Source organism: Seriola aureovittata, chromosome 7 (assembly GCF_021018895.1).
Source record: "Seriola aureovittata isolate HTS-2021-v1 ecotype China chromosome 7, ASM2101889v1, whole genome shotgun sequence".
NCBI lineage: Eukaryota > Metazoa > Chordata > Actinopteri > Carangiformes > Carangidae > Seriola > Seriola aureovittata.
In genome coordinates this window covers 12,251,969-12,270,183 of record NC_079370.1, presented here as the reverse complement: position 1 = coordinate 12,270,183, position 18,215 = coordinate 12,251,969, and the positions used below count along the sequence as shown (strand labels likewise).

General features: G+C 41.9%; 1 protein-coding gene across 2 annotated transcripts in view; it reads left to right on the top strand.

The window, feature by feature from the left end:
- Nucleotides 1-16,714, top strand: part of adamtsl4 (ADAMTS-like 4) — a 35,758-nt gene extending 19,044 nt beyond the window's left edge. Inside the window, exons 5-17 of one of the 2 annotated variants that reach the window (XM_056381091.1) lie at nt 123-225; nt 6,741-6,880; nt 7,349-7,553; nt 8,038-8,222; nt 9,293-9,446; nt 10,217-10,498; nt 10,684-10,813; nt 11,661-11,865; nt 12,586-12,759; nt 12,852-13,031; nt 13,402-13,581; nt 13,747-13,894; nt 14,000-16,714. In XM_056381091.1, the coding sequence (XP_056237066.1) occupies nt 123-225; nt 6,741-6,880; nt 7,349-7,553; nt 8,038-8,222; nt 9,293-9,446; nt 10,217-10,498; nt 10,684-10,813; nt 11,661-11,865; nt 12,586-12,759; nt 12,852-13,031; nt 13,402-13,581; nt 13,747-13,894; nt 14,000-14,130 (2,217 nt within the window). In that variant the 3' untranslated portion in view covers nt 14,131-16,714. The remainder of the gene's footprint in view (nt 1-122; nt 226-6,740; nt 6,881-7,348; nt 7,554-8,037; nt 8,223-9,292; nt 9,447-10,216; nt 10,499-10,683; nt 10,814-11,660; nt 11,866-12,585; nt 12,760-12,851; nt 13,032-13,401; nt 13,582-13,746; nt 13,895-13,999) is intronic. The other variant, XM_056381092.1, reaches the window with a different exon arrangement.
- Nucleotides 16,715-18,215: the final 1,501 nt, after the last annotated feature.

The window sequence follows — 18,215 nt, the reverse complement described above, 5'->3', positions numbered from 1 at the left end:
CTTTTTCTGGGGACGAGGAGAGAAACAGGTTTACTAGCTGGGTGATTTCATATTAGTTCAATGTGTGGCACTGATTTTTTTTTTAACTTTCCTCTCTGTTTCTCTCTGTTTTTGTCCTCCAGGTATGTGGAGGAAGTGCACTGGACTCCAGAGCAGAGCAGTGTGCAGCGTTTAACACCCAGGAGTTCATGGGTCGCCTCTACAACTGGGAACCTTTCACTGAGGGTGAGGACTGAGTTAACACACACACGGTAGTTAAGGCTTTAGCTGCACAATACTTCAATGTGATAATAGGCTTATAGGAGAGGAGAAGGAGGAGGGGGTGGAAAAGCATCAGTAAAATGTGTGTTCAAGTGAGTTAAATGTTGCTCTGGTATTAGTATGTGTTGGCAAGCTTCGATCGCATGCCCAACCCACCACAATCCTTTCCTCTCATTGGAGCAAGGCTACATCGTCGAGGGTGGTGAGAGTCAAGAGGAAAAGAGAATGACTGGAACTCAGTCCGCTTTTCTTCTTTGCACAAAACACTCTCCCTCCTCTCTTTTTCCTCTCATTTGTTCAACATAGCCCTTTCTCCGTTCCTCTCCTGCCAAACTTCCCCTCCCTGCTCTGACTAAGCACACAGATTCCTACTGGGTGAGATAAAGAAAGAGAGCAAGAGAAAGACAGAGAGAGGGAGGTGAGAGGTGATGGGATGCAAGTGCTTTGTCACATGAACACAGGGAGCTAAGGGAGTCAACATGCATTGTGCGTGTGTGCGTGTGTGCGTGTGTGCGTGCGTGTGTGTGTGTGTGTGTGTGTTCGTGTGTCTTTGTTTCTCTGATGTGTGATTTTCTCCATGTGTGGTTACGCGTGTTTGTTTACTTTCTTGTTAAGTGTACAATAGTTCAGCGCAATGGAGATTGTGTCTGTTTATCTTTGTTTTCCACTGCTGGAAGGGAAGAAGGAGAAAGAGAGAAAACACTAAACAGATATTTGAGGAATTTGACAGAAGAGGAAGAGTGGATAGAGAGAATATTACAAACATGAGGGTTTGGGGAGTGAGGGGGGTAGAGAGATGAGAGAAACACAGCTGTGAAATGATATCAACAGTAATTGTCATTAGACTTAGAAATATGTCTGTGGAGCTCTGTGTATTTACAATACAACTTTATTGGCAAGTGCTAGCACTGAGGATGAATGGCTTAATGGGGCTGAGATAATATGTGGAAAAGTGTTTGCACATGTATGTTTGTGTATCTGTCTGTGATTACAGTATCAGCTGGCTGAGGTTCCTCAACACACTCACTGTGAGAGTGCAGAGCCAGAAACGCTAGATCAGCAACACCACTCAACTACATGCATTAGTTTGATTTTATTCTCTCTCAAAACAACACACGTATAAAACGCTTGTCCAAATATACATAACACACACACACATCAGTGGTTTGACATTAATAATGGGTCAGACAAACGGGGTTGCTCATAACGATGAACCCACAGAGAATCATTTGGATTACCCAAGTCTGCAGGTCCCTCTTTCGACTCCTTGTTTTGGTTTTCCAGCCCACAACTTTACTGTTGTGGTTGACTGCTCCCATCAGCCCCTTCCCATTTTCAGCTGCAGCAGACAGCTGTTTGCTGTGAAAAATTTCTGATAAACACGCTGCATCCTAAACACTGGACACTACCTAATCAGCACCAAACTGCCGACAGAGGAAGTTGGCGATTTGGGTCGGTAAAGACTAAAAACAGAGCTGTGAGCGAGGGCATATTGGACTTACATTCATCAGGTATATTAGCTTTTGTTTTGAATAAGGTAACCTGATGGGAACATCTGTTTTGGCAAATTGAGAAATTAATTAAACTAAAATGTAATATTGCCTTAAAATGACCACTATATGTAACTTATTTGCATTACAGCAGGTGTTCTGCTGTGAGAGTCCCTGCTTTGACACAGGACGTCAAACTTAAAGGATCTTTTTTATATCTTTTGGTTTGTCAGAGCAGACTGAGGGCAGTTTTGAGGATAGAGGCAGATCTAGACGATGCATGCTGTACATCTGTACCAGTAGTCCTCGCCGGGGTATCAGTTGGAGTCAGACTGTCTGCATAAACACAGAGGGGCTTTCCTTTTACCCACCGCCCCTGTTTCTGCGTGTTTGTGAGGGGAAAGAGTGAGATTACTGTATTCATCCTGAGCTGAGCCGCTCTTAAATTTTCTCTATCTGCTGTGCGTCCTTGCCCTCTGCTCCAGTCCGGCTTATTTTATAACCACCGTGTCCTTGAGATCTGCTGAGATGAGGAGAGGACTGGACAGAGAGAGAAAAGGGGAAGAAAAACAGACACAACCTCTGACAGGGGTCTGACGGGGGTTTTTTTTTGTTTTTTTATTTTGGACAAAAGGAGCCACCAAATGGAAGATGTCACATTTATTGGAAGTTGTAAGATACTGTGATGGAGTCGATACAGTATTGTATGTGTCAAAACTATTTGCGGATGACGTCAGCTGGGTCACACACACTCGGTCTGTGCTGAAGATGATCCTTTTCCACTCTGCTAAGTAAACTGTATCACACTGTTTACCCATTCCCACTGGCTGCAACCCAAACCTTCATATCTAGCTTCCCATCAACATACTGGAGGCTGCGAGGAGTGTGTGTATATTGAGTAGTGTATTAGTAATTTCTCTCCAGCTGTACTCATCTGTTTAGGACTTTGTACAGTGCTGCATATACAGTATTTCCCTTAAGTATTTATGTTGAACTGTGATGCTCTTGGTTCTTTGTGTGTGATTCTCATGCCTCCAAGGTGACAGCCCTGTTGTATGTGTACTGCTGTTGTAAGTTTTGCAGCCTATGGTTTGGAACTGGAAGCTTAAACTGTAAAGCTGCCGCTGCGGTTATAAACCACAGAAGTGATAGTCCACACTAATTTCCCCATACAAGCTCAGCTCTGAAAGCAGTACCTCAGTTTTGTGCACGTGCAGGTGTTGTTTTACTTGAATATTCCCTTTTTTTTCAGGCCTCATCCCCGCTCTGCGAACCCATCATCCCCTCTTCCTGTCCCACTGCCTCTCTCTTTCTTTCTCCCTGTTGAAGTTTGTTTAGATGGAGAGATAATGGGGAAGTATATTTAGACAACATATATTCCACTGTCTGAACACTAAGCTCAGAGAGGGTGAGAGAGACAGTGGAAGAGAAAGAGCGACCAGAGATCGAGGCAAAAAGAGAAACAGAAAAGCAGCTAGAGACAAATGAGAGATAACGACCAAAATAGTAAGGAGAGATTAAGGGTGACTTAGGAGTTGGAGAGTGCTCAAGCATGACTTCAGGACAGGAATCAAAGAAGAGGAGATGGAGCATGAGGGAGACGAGACTGAAAAAAAAAACAGCGAGAGAGAGAGAGAGAGGCAGAGAGTACATGAGTGGCAACACGTCTCCCAGTTTTAGCTCCCCCTCTCTTTTCTGCCACTGTCTCCAGTCTAATCTCTCAAAGATAACTATGACAGACGGAAAGAGAGAGCAAGGGTGGAGAGAGAGAGGGTGGGAACTGCCTCCCTTTCCACTTTCTTTTTAAATATGTACAGTATATCTGTCTCCCTGCAATTATCAGACAGTAGCAAAAGAAAGGAGGCAAACAAGTGGCAGTAGCAGTGCTGAAAAATAAAGTTTAGCCCTTTTGGATAGCAGTCATGCACAGTGACTCATGCTTTCATACACATTATTGTACAGTAGCCATCCATAATTAATAAGATTAACATTTGCTTGTTTATCAAAATCAATCAAATTAATTGTTAAAATCAATTAGAAAATAGAAGATTTATAGATGTATTGATTACTTTTCTAATTTTTCTGATAAAATACCATCATCACTCATCATTCAGTGTGCTTACCAGAAAATAAAGGAAGCATAAAAGTAGAACGAAAAAGCATGATAAGAAAATATTATAGAAATCAATTTCTTCTTTGTGTCACAAAGAGAGACAGTAAGACAACACCCCTTCCCTCCTCTTCTTTCTCTAATTGGCACCAGAAAGTTTCCACAAATGTTGACAATATACTGTTTCTTTTCGAATGTTTCATATGATCTCTCACTGTATTTTGGAAACAATGACAGAATTCATTAAGCTCTGATGTGTCTGCTGCACCACTGAACCTGTCACTGCTCCCTAAGCTCTTGCAAAAATGATTTAAGGATGTTGGAGCTGAGGTAGCCTATAGCCAGGCTGAAGGACCACTGCTACGTTTTTGAAGTTTATTTATCGGCAGATTGATATACCTAGTTATGCATTACCTTCACTTCCCTGCAAGCTTGTGGAAAGATAAACATCCGGTCTGGGTCAATTGCTTCACGTGTGTGACTTCCTCACCGCTTCCACCCACTTAGTGAGATAAAATACATTCGGTATTGCACTTACATATTTGGTCAGGCACAAAACTGAACATGGTGTCGTGTCTGAACTGAAGTGACTCACAACATACCTTTTCCCTGATGCAAATATACAGAAGAATCCCTAATAGGCCACTTTTTTGTCATTCAGTTAATAGTTGGTTCACTCTGTACCTCTGCACCATATCCCTCTGTTTGGGTTGAGTCCCGCTGAAATGGAAACCCACAAAACAACATAATGGCATCTTAACAGTCCTGTTTTACTAATCCCTCTCTTGTGTCTGGAGGTTTTCAATTTTTTTTTTTAATTATTTATGCTGACTTGTGTTGCTACTTGTGTTACACCTGGCAAGCATATGGAGTCCCTTTGAGCTCACTACATACTACACAGCTTTTGAATTCTCCCTTGGACACACAAGGTGAAAGCAGGGATCCGGTATTTGACCTTTAGTCTTTGTTCTTGGCCATCTCCTATGAACCCCTTGACTTTGAAGGAGGTAGGGGCTTTGGGCTATTTGCTGTCAATGTCTTATTGAACTGGGAGAGGAATTTTTCCATGGTGAAACAATCTTCAGTGTTATTGTATGAAAATTTAGTGGCACCGTTGTAATATCTGGACCACAATTTGATTCCTTTAAAATGTCAGATTGTTTCGCAAAATAAAGACTTTTGGAAAGTTTTTCAAGGACAGAATAATAAAACTGTAGAATAGTTTTGACCACCACATTGGAAAAGTGTCATGTTGTTCATATTTACATAGAATTTAACAGTGGGTACATTTTTGTCTATATATGGCAGAGAAATATGACACCACGATGGGAAGTCACAATTTCAGAAGCACCGAAATTGTCCTTTTAACCCCTGAACTCCCAGAGACAGAAACCCCTCCCTCCCATCTGCAACTTAATATATGACCCCTTACTCAGGCTATGAGTTCATGTCTATAACTCTATTACACACACGTACACACACACACACACACCAGCTATGCCTGAAGCCTTTAACCCCTGTTCCATCCCCAATCTCTTACCTCAGAGTTAATGAGGAGCGGTGGACCCACCCACTTTCCCTTCCTGACTTTATCACCCATTTGTTTATCTCTGTCTACTTTTGTTGAAGGAATACTTCAACCTTTTCAGATATATGCTTTTTCACTTTCTTTCTGCAAGAAATTAGAAGATTGATATCCATCCATCAATCTAATATCCAGGTATAATTTTGTTTTTGGTTGATAGCCTGAACAGGAATTTTTGTTGGGAAACTATTTAGTGTGACAAGTCTGAGGACGCCTCTGACTGCAGGGAGCTACTCGGTGCCTCTGTTAGTAACAAGTTGATTGACTTATTGTTGGTGAGAAGTAAAAAAAAAAAAAAGACTCAGACTAAATTTTGACCTTGAACAATAAATAAAAGGAACAAGCCGATTCATTTGGGTGTATGAACATTTTTCGTGCTTTAAAGATCGACATTCATCTCATGTCTGTGTGTTAAGTATGGAGCTGGAGGCAGGATGAGGTTGGCCTAGCTTAGCATAAAGACCTTTATGCTTTTATGCTATATGCTATGCATAAAGACATTTTTACACTAAGATAGGAAAGAATTAGCCTGACTTGATCTGTAGTTCAAAGTATACACCTTCCAACAAGCTCTAAGTAATCTTCTCTGTACACAAACAGAAACATTCAATGTGAGTTTGAGTTGAAACCACAGGATTGTTACAGCTCTTCTCATTTCACATTAAGCATATTTCCCCAAATTGTGAACTATTCCTTTAAACCTGCTTATTGTGTTTCCACGTGGACACACTCCTCTTACTTTCTCCACATTTTTTGCTGGTTCCTCACCCCTATTCCCCTGTGAGATCCTCTGTATTCTCCACTCGTCTATTTGTCTGCCTATTCTCCAAGTGCTGAAGGACTTTTCATTTCCTCTTTTACCTTGAAGCAATCTTCTCTTTCTCTGACTTTTCCCCTCTGTTCCTTGTTTCCATGTACATGTCTCCCTACAGTGTGCGCCCATTGGGTTCCTCTCATAAATCTAACCTTCCTCAAGCTTACGTTTACACTTCTGGGTATGTATCTCCCGGGGAAGGTGCAGCAGTCAGTGCACTTGAACAAGTGAGCAGCAGGGGAAATAGCTAATCGCTCTTTGACTGTCTGACAGTCATGTGTTATATGGTCTGACCTCGGTTTCCTGGCCACATGGAAAGACGTTCATCACCCAGATGCATCTTCTCCTTCGCCAGGCAGACGCACAAAGACACAGCACTGAGTCACACACAGTCACACACACCTGAAGCAAACACATACGTTGTGCGATAATCCTACTATGCTCTCTCTCTCTCTCTCTCTCTCTCTTTCTGTGTCGCAGTCGGTGCAGACAAGCAGTGCGAGCTGACCTGCAGACCTGCCAGCTATCGTTTCTACGTCCGTCAGGCCGAACGTGTCAGAGATGGGACTCCCTGCTTCAACGTCAGCTCGAATGACGTGTGTGTGGAAGGACAATGTCTGGTGAGTGCATGTGTGAGATTTTTGCTTCAGGTGTCTGAGTCCAAGTCCCTCCTGTCTAGCCAGGGGTTGACAAAGTCCAGAACCTGGCTCTCTTAGTCTCACGTCTGGAGGCTGATTTAAGCCTGGCATTCAGATTCGGAGTGTCTCCAGTCTTTTTTTATTACCCTACTCTGGGCCTCTTTTCTCTGTATCTTTCCCTCTTTCTTTCATTTGCAATCTAACTTTCTGATTTCACCCTCATTCCACCCTCTTATTTCTGGCAGGAATCTGGCGAGCAACAGTTACCAATTTGCACAAACAACGGTGACATAAACACTGGCAATGGATGTGAAATGTCAACAAGAGTGGAATAGCTATTCTCTGCTCTGTCCCCACTCCTCCTCCCACCTCTCCCTTGTTCCCCTACCCCACTTTTCCCCCCATTGTCTGACCCATCACTCACATCTTTTCATGTTCCTCTCCTGCCAGACTGAAGGCTGCGATGGGACACTGGGCTCCGGCTCTGTTATTGACAAGTGTGGAGTGTGTGGTGGGCGGGACACCTCCTGTCGAAAGGTGACGGGAAGCTTCCAAAATGTCACGGTTCCCCTTGGTTACCACAAGATCCTGGACATCCCACCTGGAGCTACATTCATTAACATCACGGAGAGACGAGCAAGCCCTAACTACCTGGGTAAGATGTAATAGATACAAAACAAACATACACACACACACACACACACACACACACACAAATGAGGTTTAAGATTACTTGAATAATACCGTTTGCAGTTCCAATAAAAGTGAGACGCTGGCGAGGAAACTGCAGATTTGAGAATGAGATTTGGCCCATGGGTATGTGTGTGCTGGTTGAGACTGTAAATTTTGTGGCCTTGTAGACTCAGGGCAGATAAAGCTAGTATTGTTAGAGCCCAAAAGGAGCCAGTGAAGTGTGTACGTGTGAATGTTTGTCTTGCCAGCTCCCTGTTTGGTAATGAGACAGCACTCCAAAGTCTGTGTTTGTCAGTCTGAGAGTGTGTTTGAGGTTTACCTACGGGGGTTTCCTGAGAATTTACCGCTGTGTTGACTAAACAAGGTCAGAATGAGTAAAAAAAACACTTAAATCACGATCTTCTCCTCCCGTCTGACCTAATCCCCACCCCCTCTAATTTCTCCAGCCATGAGGAGTGGCACAGGGGCGTCAGTGGTGAATGGGCGTTGGGCTGTGGACCCGCCAGGGGAGTACCAGGCTGGGGGGACTACTTTCACCTACACACGACCTAGAGCACAAGCAGAGGGGGAGGAGGAGAAAGGAGAGTCCCTCAAAGCCCCAGGCCCCACCACCACACAGCTACAGCTATATGTAAGTACTGGAACACAGGAAGGCATTTATTTTAAACCCGTAAGTAAACATGAACCAGGGCATGACAAAATGAAGTTAATGATCATACACATACATGAGACATACATGTGTACACAGAGTATTTCGCATCTCTAGAAATATTGTTGTACGCCTCAAGGCTATGCTCTCCTGCTCTGTGTGAAGATGCTCCAGATAGTCAGCATTATTTTAGTATTATGGTGGGATAAAGACAGCTACGCTAATGCTTAGCCTGAGCCACATCAGACCATCCATGGCTTAATAATAACAACTCTAACCCCGAGCTAAGATCTTATTAAAGAGCAGGAGTCATGTGTAGCTTTACATCCAGTAGCTGCAGGGCAGGAGGAGGTAAAAACAGCAAGCACCCACCGAAGCCAGAGTTTGATCTCCTCTGGAATCACATGCATTTTTAAGGCTTAGTGGGTTATAGAAATAAGGCTGAAGGTTTGTAACCATGCCAGCGGCACTCTGAGGCTATAATGCTCATTACACGTTGGAAAAGAAATTGTTGGATGGATTAAAATAGAAAGACAAGTCTGCTATCTGTAGATCATAGCCTCTGCCGGGAAATCAAATGCCTGGGCTATCCATGTAGCTTTGGTGTGAAGACACTGACCATGAACTGGAATGTCCCTGGTTCAAGTGTGGCCGGGACCCTTGGTTCTATTTCTCTCTCATTTGTTTATATCCCATGTATCCATAATAAAGTCTTATAATAGCCAAAAAATGCTTTTCAAAAAGAAAGTTTGGACTGTGGGCGGTACCACAGGAAAAGCCATGCTGTTACCTAAATCAAACGGGTTTATCCCCTGAACACAAGAACATCAGACTCCTGCTGATTAAGTTTAGATGACCTTCACTATGTTAAGTCTTGTAGATGGGCTGCAGGGTTTCATAGTAAGAGGAGGAACACATAGTGACTAGCACACACCCTTCTGAGGCATCCCAGAGCGTGAGACTGAATGTAAATTTCTCTTTGGGGATGAGTTAAGTTGTTTTAGGGTGTTTTCTTGTCAGTGGCTACTTTTTCACTTTGCTTTGGTCTGCAGATCATTTTCCACAAGGAGAACCCGGGCATCGACTATGAGTTTTACATCCCTGTTGAGAAGAAGGAGGGAGAGAGGGAGAGGCTGACGGAGAGAGAGAGGGAGGTGGCCAGAGAGAGGCCGAGGGAGAGAGAGCCAGCGAGGGCACCCCTCCGCAGTACGTCTGTCGCACCTCAACTTTCTGTTCTGTTCTCCTCTCCTCTGATTGGCTTAAACTTTCTCAGCTGTCTACGCTACTGCATGCTCATTGACATTCAGGAAGTATTCAGACCCTTTGCCATGACACTTGAATTTTAGATCTTGAGTCTTCAAAAATAAAGTGGGAGAAATAGGAGTCACCTGAGCTAAATTTCAAAGGTTCTGAAACAGATTAAATTCTTTTTTCGCTTTCTCATTATGGGGTATTGAGTGTAGCTTGATGAGGAAAAAAATTATTTTGGGGGGATTTTAGTATACGTCTGCAACATTAAAAAAAAAAATTGAATGGTGGCAGAATTGAACCCTGAACCAAATGTAGATTTTACATTCTTCATTCTTTCCAAATTACTCAAGGAAACATCAGCTCATATCCTTGGAGAATGATTGATGTGTTTATGGATTGGGATGGGTGTGGTTGTGGGCCAAGTGGGAGGGATTACTGTATAAGTGTGTTTGCGTGTTTGTGTATGACCTAGATGGGAGGCTATCTGGTCCACATGTTCGCTGTCATGAGACCCTGACCTCATCATGACATCATTAGCATCTGACTCACCGCCGTTCTCCTTTTCTCAGTAATTCAACATTGGTGTTTTGCCTCTTTCCTCACACTTTATCGCTCTTTGGTCCTCCTCCTCCTCATGTCTGTTTCCCAATCTTTGCCTGTCTCTCCCACCTTTCCTGCCCTTTCAAATTGGTCTTTATGTCCATCTATTTTTTCTTATCTCCCAGGTCCTCTCACTGTGTCAGTAGAAGACCCTCCTCCTGCTTCTCTCCCTGTTTCGGTCTCTTCTTTCCCCTCCTCATCTTCCTCCTCCTCCTCCTCCTCCTCCTCCTCAGTATTTTCTCCCCCATCCTCAGACCGGTGGGCACCTGACAGGTTGCGCCCTCGAGGATCTGCACCCAACAGAAACGCTCGGATCCCCCCTCGCACTGACCTGCCACCGGATACTCAGCCACCATTTGTTTGGAGAAGAGGCGGACTCACAGAGTGTTCTGCTTCCTGTGGCAAAGGTCAGATTCTGATAAGACACATACATCGTCATACATGTGTCATTTTAAAATTAATTGTATACACAAAACATGCTTCTTTTCTTACTTTGGATGACATGATGTCTCCCTCCTGTGGTTGATGGGTGCAAATACGAGAACATGGAGCTGAAGCCCTTGTCAATCTGTCCATATCTCTGTCTCTGCAGGTTCTCAGTATAGAGTGATTCTGTGTATAAACCGCCATACGGACGAGGATGTCCCGGAGAGGAAGTGTGACTCTGCGGCCAAACCTGTTCCCGAGGAGGAGCCTTGTAACACACACCCCTGCCCGCCATTGTGAGCTTATACACACTTAACCTTGAAGAGATGCACCTTATATAGGCTTTGCTTTTCTGTTTTTATCTGCAAAAAAAAAAACTTCCCTGGAAGGGAAAAAAATGCTATTTTCCCACAGAAGCTTGTGCATTTTTCATAGCTGATGATTTGCTGCACAAAAACCACAAAAATCTTATCAAGTCATTTCTGTCTGTTCAAGTTCTTAAACTCTTATTTTCCTAAAACAAGTCAAAAATTCAGGGAGTGCAGCAATCTGTCTTTAGTCTTTCTTGTTTGAAGATAAATTAATTTCTGGAAAATTCTTGAAACTAGTTCCTTTCTACCATAAACATGTTGGCACTGGATGGAGACTTTTTTGTAGTGTCAGTTTCTTTCAAGTAAAAAGCATGAGTCATCGACAAATTATAGCCGTTGGTGCCAATTGAGAATGATGCTGACTGTGATGAGTTGAGGGAAGTTTCAAGACTAATTGATCATCAGATTATCATCGTATCAGATTATTATGATTGGAAACCAGTGGCCAACATGAAAGTAACGAAACATGTTCAAAAATCTAAAAACTCATAGTCATGCTTGGGTAATGTTGGACATCATTGTCATTGTGTGCATATATGATTTACATTTAATATTTGTAATTTGTAAGAAGACTGAAATAAATGGCGTACAGTAGCTATCTGCAGTGTCAAAATATGGATGAAAGCAGTCGTTTTTCTGCATAAACAAACTGTAATATCTGTGATGGATTATTTAGATATTGAAGACGTTTGACCTTGTGTGATTTTCCAATAACATTTACCTTTAATTTAATTTGTCCCTCTCTTTGTCCCCTTCACTGTCTGTGTGATAGCTGGGAGGCCAGTGCATGGTCAGAGTGCAGTGTGTCCTGTGGCCCCGGGGTGCAGCAGAGACAGCTTCAGTGCAGACAGAGCTTTGGGAACCGCTCCACCATGGTCCACCCACAGCGCTGTGCCAGCCTCACCCCACCAGAGTCAACACAGGCCTGTCAACTTGGCCTCTGCTCCCACTGGGAGGTCAGCTCCGATTGGAGCACGGTAGGTTCATAATTCTAGTACATGACCGGGAACTGCATCTGCTCATATATCAACAGACATGGTTACAAGAAGCCTGTATCCCAGTATCTGTAAATATAACACAGACAGAAAGAGAGAGTGGGTGCGGTCTGGTTAAAATAAGCACAAGTGGTTTCTATCATAAATTTTAAAATGCCTTCATTAGGTCAGCCTGCAAGTATGTGATTACTTTTCAACTCAGAGACCACTGCAGACTGTGTGCCACGGGTTGGGTTGCAGCAAATAATTTTCTAAAAATGTTTAATTGTTAATGTTTCAAATGTTTTTTTGTTTTGTTTTTATTTTTTATTAGTTACACATTTTGGGACAATTGAACTATTATAATAGTTATGAATCATAAGAAAAGCAAATGCTCTGAATTGGTGAAACCAACAAACAAAACTGTTTTAGGATAGTTAGTATAGATAGTATATTTTAACATGAGTTTATATTTTTATTCATAATTTAACTTTCTCATATCTGTTTTATATTTATATCATGTATTTATGTGCTTTATGTGTTTTATCTTGTGTTTATTACTGCTGCACAACCAGTTGGCTTTTGGTACGAATGAAGCGATAGAATTTGATTGATAATCAAACATCGGGCTTTTTTTCTTTTAGGATTTGATCTAGATTGCATTGGCCCTTTCTTTCATCTGTTTCTTCTCGTTCTTGTTTTTCTCCTCTCTGTCTCTCACAGTGCTCAGTGGACTGTGGACTAGGGAGGAGGACAAGGGGTGTGCGTTGCGTCAGCGACCAAGGCAGCGTGGTGAACGACAAGGAGTGCAACTCCAGGCTCCGTCCACAGGGAAGTGAGGAGTGCAACATGGGACCCTGTGTAACCAACTGGTACTTCACCGACTGGTCCAACACTGTGAGTAACACCCATACACAGACACAAAGGAACAAACGCTCACAGCACTTCACAGTAATCCTCAACACGATCTTCCACTTTGTTTCTGTCAGTGTTTGGCACAGTGTGGCCCCGGGGTGCAGAGGAGAGAGGTGGTGTGTCTGACTCGAGGAGGGGTCAGAGAGGGTAAAGGAGGAGGGGACTGTGTTGGGGAAAAACCGGCAGAGATGAAGGCCTGTAATGGGGGTCCCTGTGTGCCAACAGCCATGTGGTACAGCAGCCCCTGGACACAGGTAGGAAGGAGGAAATAGAGAAGGAAGAAAATACACAGACCTACTTTGTTTGGTTTTGGTTTTTTATTTATATTTCTCTATTTAATTTCATGTCAAATTCTGCTTCTCGTATAAAGACAGTGACAAACAGATTGCTGATGTTGTGCAGGAATTCAAACTTTCTTTCTTTAATTTACCATTTAACATTATTTAACTTAAATTTATGTTTTGTATAGTCTTTTGTGTCACCTTGCATCCTATTCGATTCTCTTTTTTGTATATAAGGGTTTTCTCTCTTTATTTTGAAGTAGTATAACATTGATTTTGCACTGAATACAGCTCCTGTATTCCTGGTGTAGATTATATGACTGATTTTTGGTTCTTTTTCCAGTGTAACGTCCCGTGTGGAAATGGAACTCAGCGACGAGACATCATTTGTGTCAACAAGATGGGGAATGATTTTACTGTCGCACCAGCCAATGAGTGTGCTCATCTGGACAAGCCTGCTGCGGTCCAGGAGTGTGAGATGGGAGAGTGTCAGCCCCAGTGGTTCACGACAGAGTGGAGCGCGGTGAGAGAGAAGGAATAAAATAGAAATTACAGGACAGAAGAAGCAAAAGCGGCCAGGACAACTCCAGTACAAGTGTCAGAAGATTGTTGGCGTATTTGGTGCGAGTAACAACATATTATTATGATATCATTAACTCTCTTTCTGTGTCTCTGCTGTTGTTCTCAGTGCTCACGCTCTTGTGGGAAAGGCTTACAGATGAGGGAGGTACGATGTCTAACACCAGACAAAAAGCACAGCCCTGAATGTGATTCCAACACCAAACCTGAACAGGAGCAAATCTGCAACACAATACCCTGCAGTCCACAAGTCTCAGGTTGGTGTGTGTGTGTGTGTGTGTGTGTGTGTTGATGTGACAGCGCATTTATGTGTGTCTTGGCTCTCTTCCTACCAGCATCTCTCTCCTCCTCTTTAATCACAGATGAGAACTGCCGGGACAGACGCCATAACTGTGTGATGGTGGTGCAGGCCAGGTTGTGCGTCTACCACTACTACAAGACCGCCTGTTGTGCCTCGTGTACCCAGAGTGCTCAGCGTGCGAAGAGGCAATGACCTGCCAAGCACAGACAGCCTAAGTGTGCAGGAAGTTGAGTATTAGGTCAAAAGGGCTGATCACCCTTTAAATGATGAGTCTGTAGAAATGGACAGCCCAGAGTAGATATGTGATGGCATGATATTCAGATAACATTCAGCTATTTTCTCCTGAGTCTTCAGGTAAAACACTGTGAAAGCAGCCGGTTCCTTTTACTAGTTCTCCGCATAAAGTTTTACATCGTCTCTTAGAACCACATATTCCACTGAGTTTGCTTCTAGTTACTTTGTGCATGAGCTTTAACAGGTTCATAATGTGTCACACAGGGCTGAGTGATGCATTTACTGTGATTTCCACTCATGAAGGCTCATTTCTATGGCTGAGAGATGATAATGGAAGGTCCCCGCTGAGGACACAGCCGTGGTTCAACAGCAAATTTAGCTTTTGTTAAGATTCCTCCTAATCTACAGGATCTTGAGACAGATTTAGTCAGACATGCATACCACTAATTATGTGCTGAACAAATAATTACCATGTGTGCTAGATAAAGTGTTTATACTGTAGTTCTGTGTGTGCTGAAGATCTACTGGAATAGATCTACTGTTTCTCTGTACGCAGCAGATGTCCCCCGCTGAGCTACAGTGGCTACCCCCAACTGAGCTAGAAGGATTTCAATTACATATTGTATGTTTTTCTGTTGTTTTTTTTTTCTGTTTGCCAAAAATATTTCCTCAAGTGTCCTCTTATTGTTCAGTTCAGTATTTGGACAGACAAACCAAAGGAGTGGGGTGACCATGGCAGTAAGTGACCAAATAAAATATATCAGAGCAGGAAGACAGAGGTGAGGAGCTTCCTGAACAAGAAGGATATTAGACAGAGATGGTAATCAAGCAGCACAGACTCTGTACAGTCCTTCAACGTATTCATGTTAACATACATGTGTTAAAATACATCATTAAGGTGTGAAGACTCATAGTTGCAGTTATGGTTTTACTAAACGAAAGACAATGGTGCTCAATAAATAGATTTTTTTTTATGACATTATCAAGTGATAAGACTGAAGTTGGTCGTATACTTTTCTTCTTTTCAACAAATCACATGGAAATACTAAATCCATCAATGTATTAGTCTGCCTCTTAAGACTTTCTGACTTGCCAACCATGTCTCTGACACTCCGACCCAAGTCCACTTGTTCTTGCTGAAGATTTGAAGCTTTAAATGGCTCACAAATATATAGTGTAATTTTTTTAAAGGCTCTGTAATTTTCTAAAATAGTTGGGCACTGTAAAGAGTGAATTGTGCATTTGTTAGGGAATATTTTCTGCTGTGGTATAACACACATTAGTGAGATTGTTTCAAAATAAACTACAGTGCATATGTCCATCATAATGAAGGAACATGTCACTCAGTGCAACATTATTTTTTAATAGTTTTTGATAACAGTGAAGCTCAATAACAGAGAAAAAAGTTAGAAAAGGCTGGGGTTTTTGAGCCAATACATGTTAGTTTCAAGTCATTGGTAGTTTTGGTCTTTTCATGGGATTTGTTGACAATAGGAAAAACAGAATGTCTCCTTTAACCATGACCTTGGTGACGCACAGGTTTGGTGATGTAAAATGAGTCAATCCTGACTGACCTAATTTTTCATTTTAGTGATCATATGGCACAATGACAAAAAAATCACATTTTAATGTCCACCTTGTTTCCTCACCTCATCTCAATACATCCTTTCCACCATCGCCTCCTTGGGAGGAGAGGATGAGTCTGTCCTATGAGAAAAGGTGAAGCCAGAATTTAAAAAAACCTTATGAAGACTAGGAAAGCTGCTTTCTTATAATAGTCTTTTATTAAATTCAGTTGATACAGATCTAATGCAACCATTCTGCTTTGACCTGAAAGTAAATATTTTGCATATTGAAGTGGCAACCTCTGTATATGTGTGTAAGTACTCTTTATGCTTTTTCTCTTTCTCTTACACTGACTCTTTTTTACTTAGCTCTCTTTTTTTCCTTTTCCAACCCCTCCCACCAAGAAGCATATACTCACACTCTGCCCACTCAAAGGTGAGGAGGAGTCTGTATATTTGTCAGATATGTTTTAATGTCTATAATTTCTTTTGAACATAGTCGGTGCTTATGTTTTATTACTGAGTAGAGTTATCAGAAGTGTTGTTGTAGGCTGCATTTATTCACATCTAATTGTCATATAACGATTGTATTTTGCTTTTGAAAAGTACACATGAACTGTGGATGTTTGTGATATGGACGTGTGTGTGTGCATGCGTGTGTGTATGGTTGTGTGTTTTGCGATCATGGCTTTGAATGTGTCATTCTTGTCTCTAATCCCTCGTAGTAGAAATTACATTTTATATAAAAACAAAAAAAGGATAGTAATTTATCTATTATCTAAAGAACATGTAATTTATTTTCTGTTTTAAGAGGCTGTAGCATTTTTTTTTTTGTTACCACCAGAGTTTATGAGATTGTTATTATTGATACATGGATGGATTTTTTTTTTTATCATGTAAAAACAAAAAACAGTGTGGGAAAATTATTGAATTAAAAACTTTCATTTTAAATAAAACTGAAACAACAGAGACATTAAGTGGTGTCATGTTTTGTTTTGTTTTTTGTCCAGTGAATGAGATTGATACATCCAGTTTCCTCCAAGTGATGGCGCCATTGAGTCTCTGAATGACCAGGTTCAGTTGTCCTCAGATATTAGTCTCCTACAGGGTAAATGTCTGTTTTTAGTGGTAAGTCTGTATTTAGACTGGTTGTGTGCTTGTTGTATTTACCTTTATTTAAGAAGTCTCCAAAGAGCTGGCCAAAATGGCACAGTAAAATCAGTAATTTTACCACATTCCTGTATAGAACAATTAACAGTATAGGACCTGAAAGACATTAAATAACCAATAAACATTGTTTAAACGATCACATTCCTCATTAAGCCTGTTTCATGTGCATTGTTGTTTTTAATTTTTTGATACAAAGACCAAGTTTCCAAATGAAGTCCACAGTGGATAATGTGAAGAAAAAAAAAAGCCTAGTTGAGAAAGGTCAGATACGTCTTGCTGCCTGAGGTGTAAATGTAGGAGTGGCTGGAGGAGTAGGAGTATGATGAGCAGAGCCAAGGCAGGGAAAAAGAGTTTGAAAGTTTAAAGGGCATAGCAACTTTGTTCAACTATATTGTTGCTAAAGTACAGTAATGTATTGTAGGCCTGTGGCAAGGCATGGTGTAGAAACAATGGTCATGAGCCCTATATGAATACTCTTCATAGACTTTTTTTTTAAGTATTACATAGCCTAATCCTTGAATCAGCTGGTACAATGATACCTATCATATAACTATGGAATGTAAACTATAGTAGAGCCTGCCAGGTGATACTTAATCTGTTTCTACAAATTTTTTGTTGGCTATTGGCCGAGGGTTTTTTTTTTTTCATGCATTGGCTAGATCAGTGATAATTACATTAAAATAATTAAATCTTGAAGCTGTAAAGTTTTATAAAACTGTATCTGTAATTTGTTTACTGCTGTGGATGTGCATTGCTTACATAGTAACATAGAGTTGAAGTTTTTCTCTTCTCGGCATCCCTGGTCTTGCATTTGCGTGCGTTGTTTCTTCTTCATCGTGCAGGGAGGCTTAACAACCCTGGTGGCGTGCTGCCTGCACACCGTTCACATCCACACGGCGCAGCGGGCATTGCGTGCCTCTTCTGCCGGTGCTGGGTTTGTAAGAAGCCCCTAGTGAGGTGATATATACATGCAAGTTTGTGTGTGTGTGTGTGTGTGTGTGTGTGTGTGTGTGTGTGTGTGTGTATGGGCAGGGTGTATATGGTGAATGGATGTGGCGGGGGATGCTGGCTCACAGAGGGCACGAGGCAAGGCAAGCAGATGGTGACCTTTTGGAGTAGATTACCATGAACCCTATGACTCTCTCTTTCCACTTAGTCTCTTACCAAGACTCTGATCACGCACACACATCTTATAGATTAGAAAAGGGTGTGATATTGCTGTTTAGCAATGGAAGCATCCTGTCTTTACATAGTAGCCCAATGTCGGCCGGTTTTCCAAAGTACAGACTGTAAAGTAGGCCAACTCCA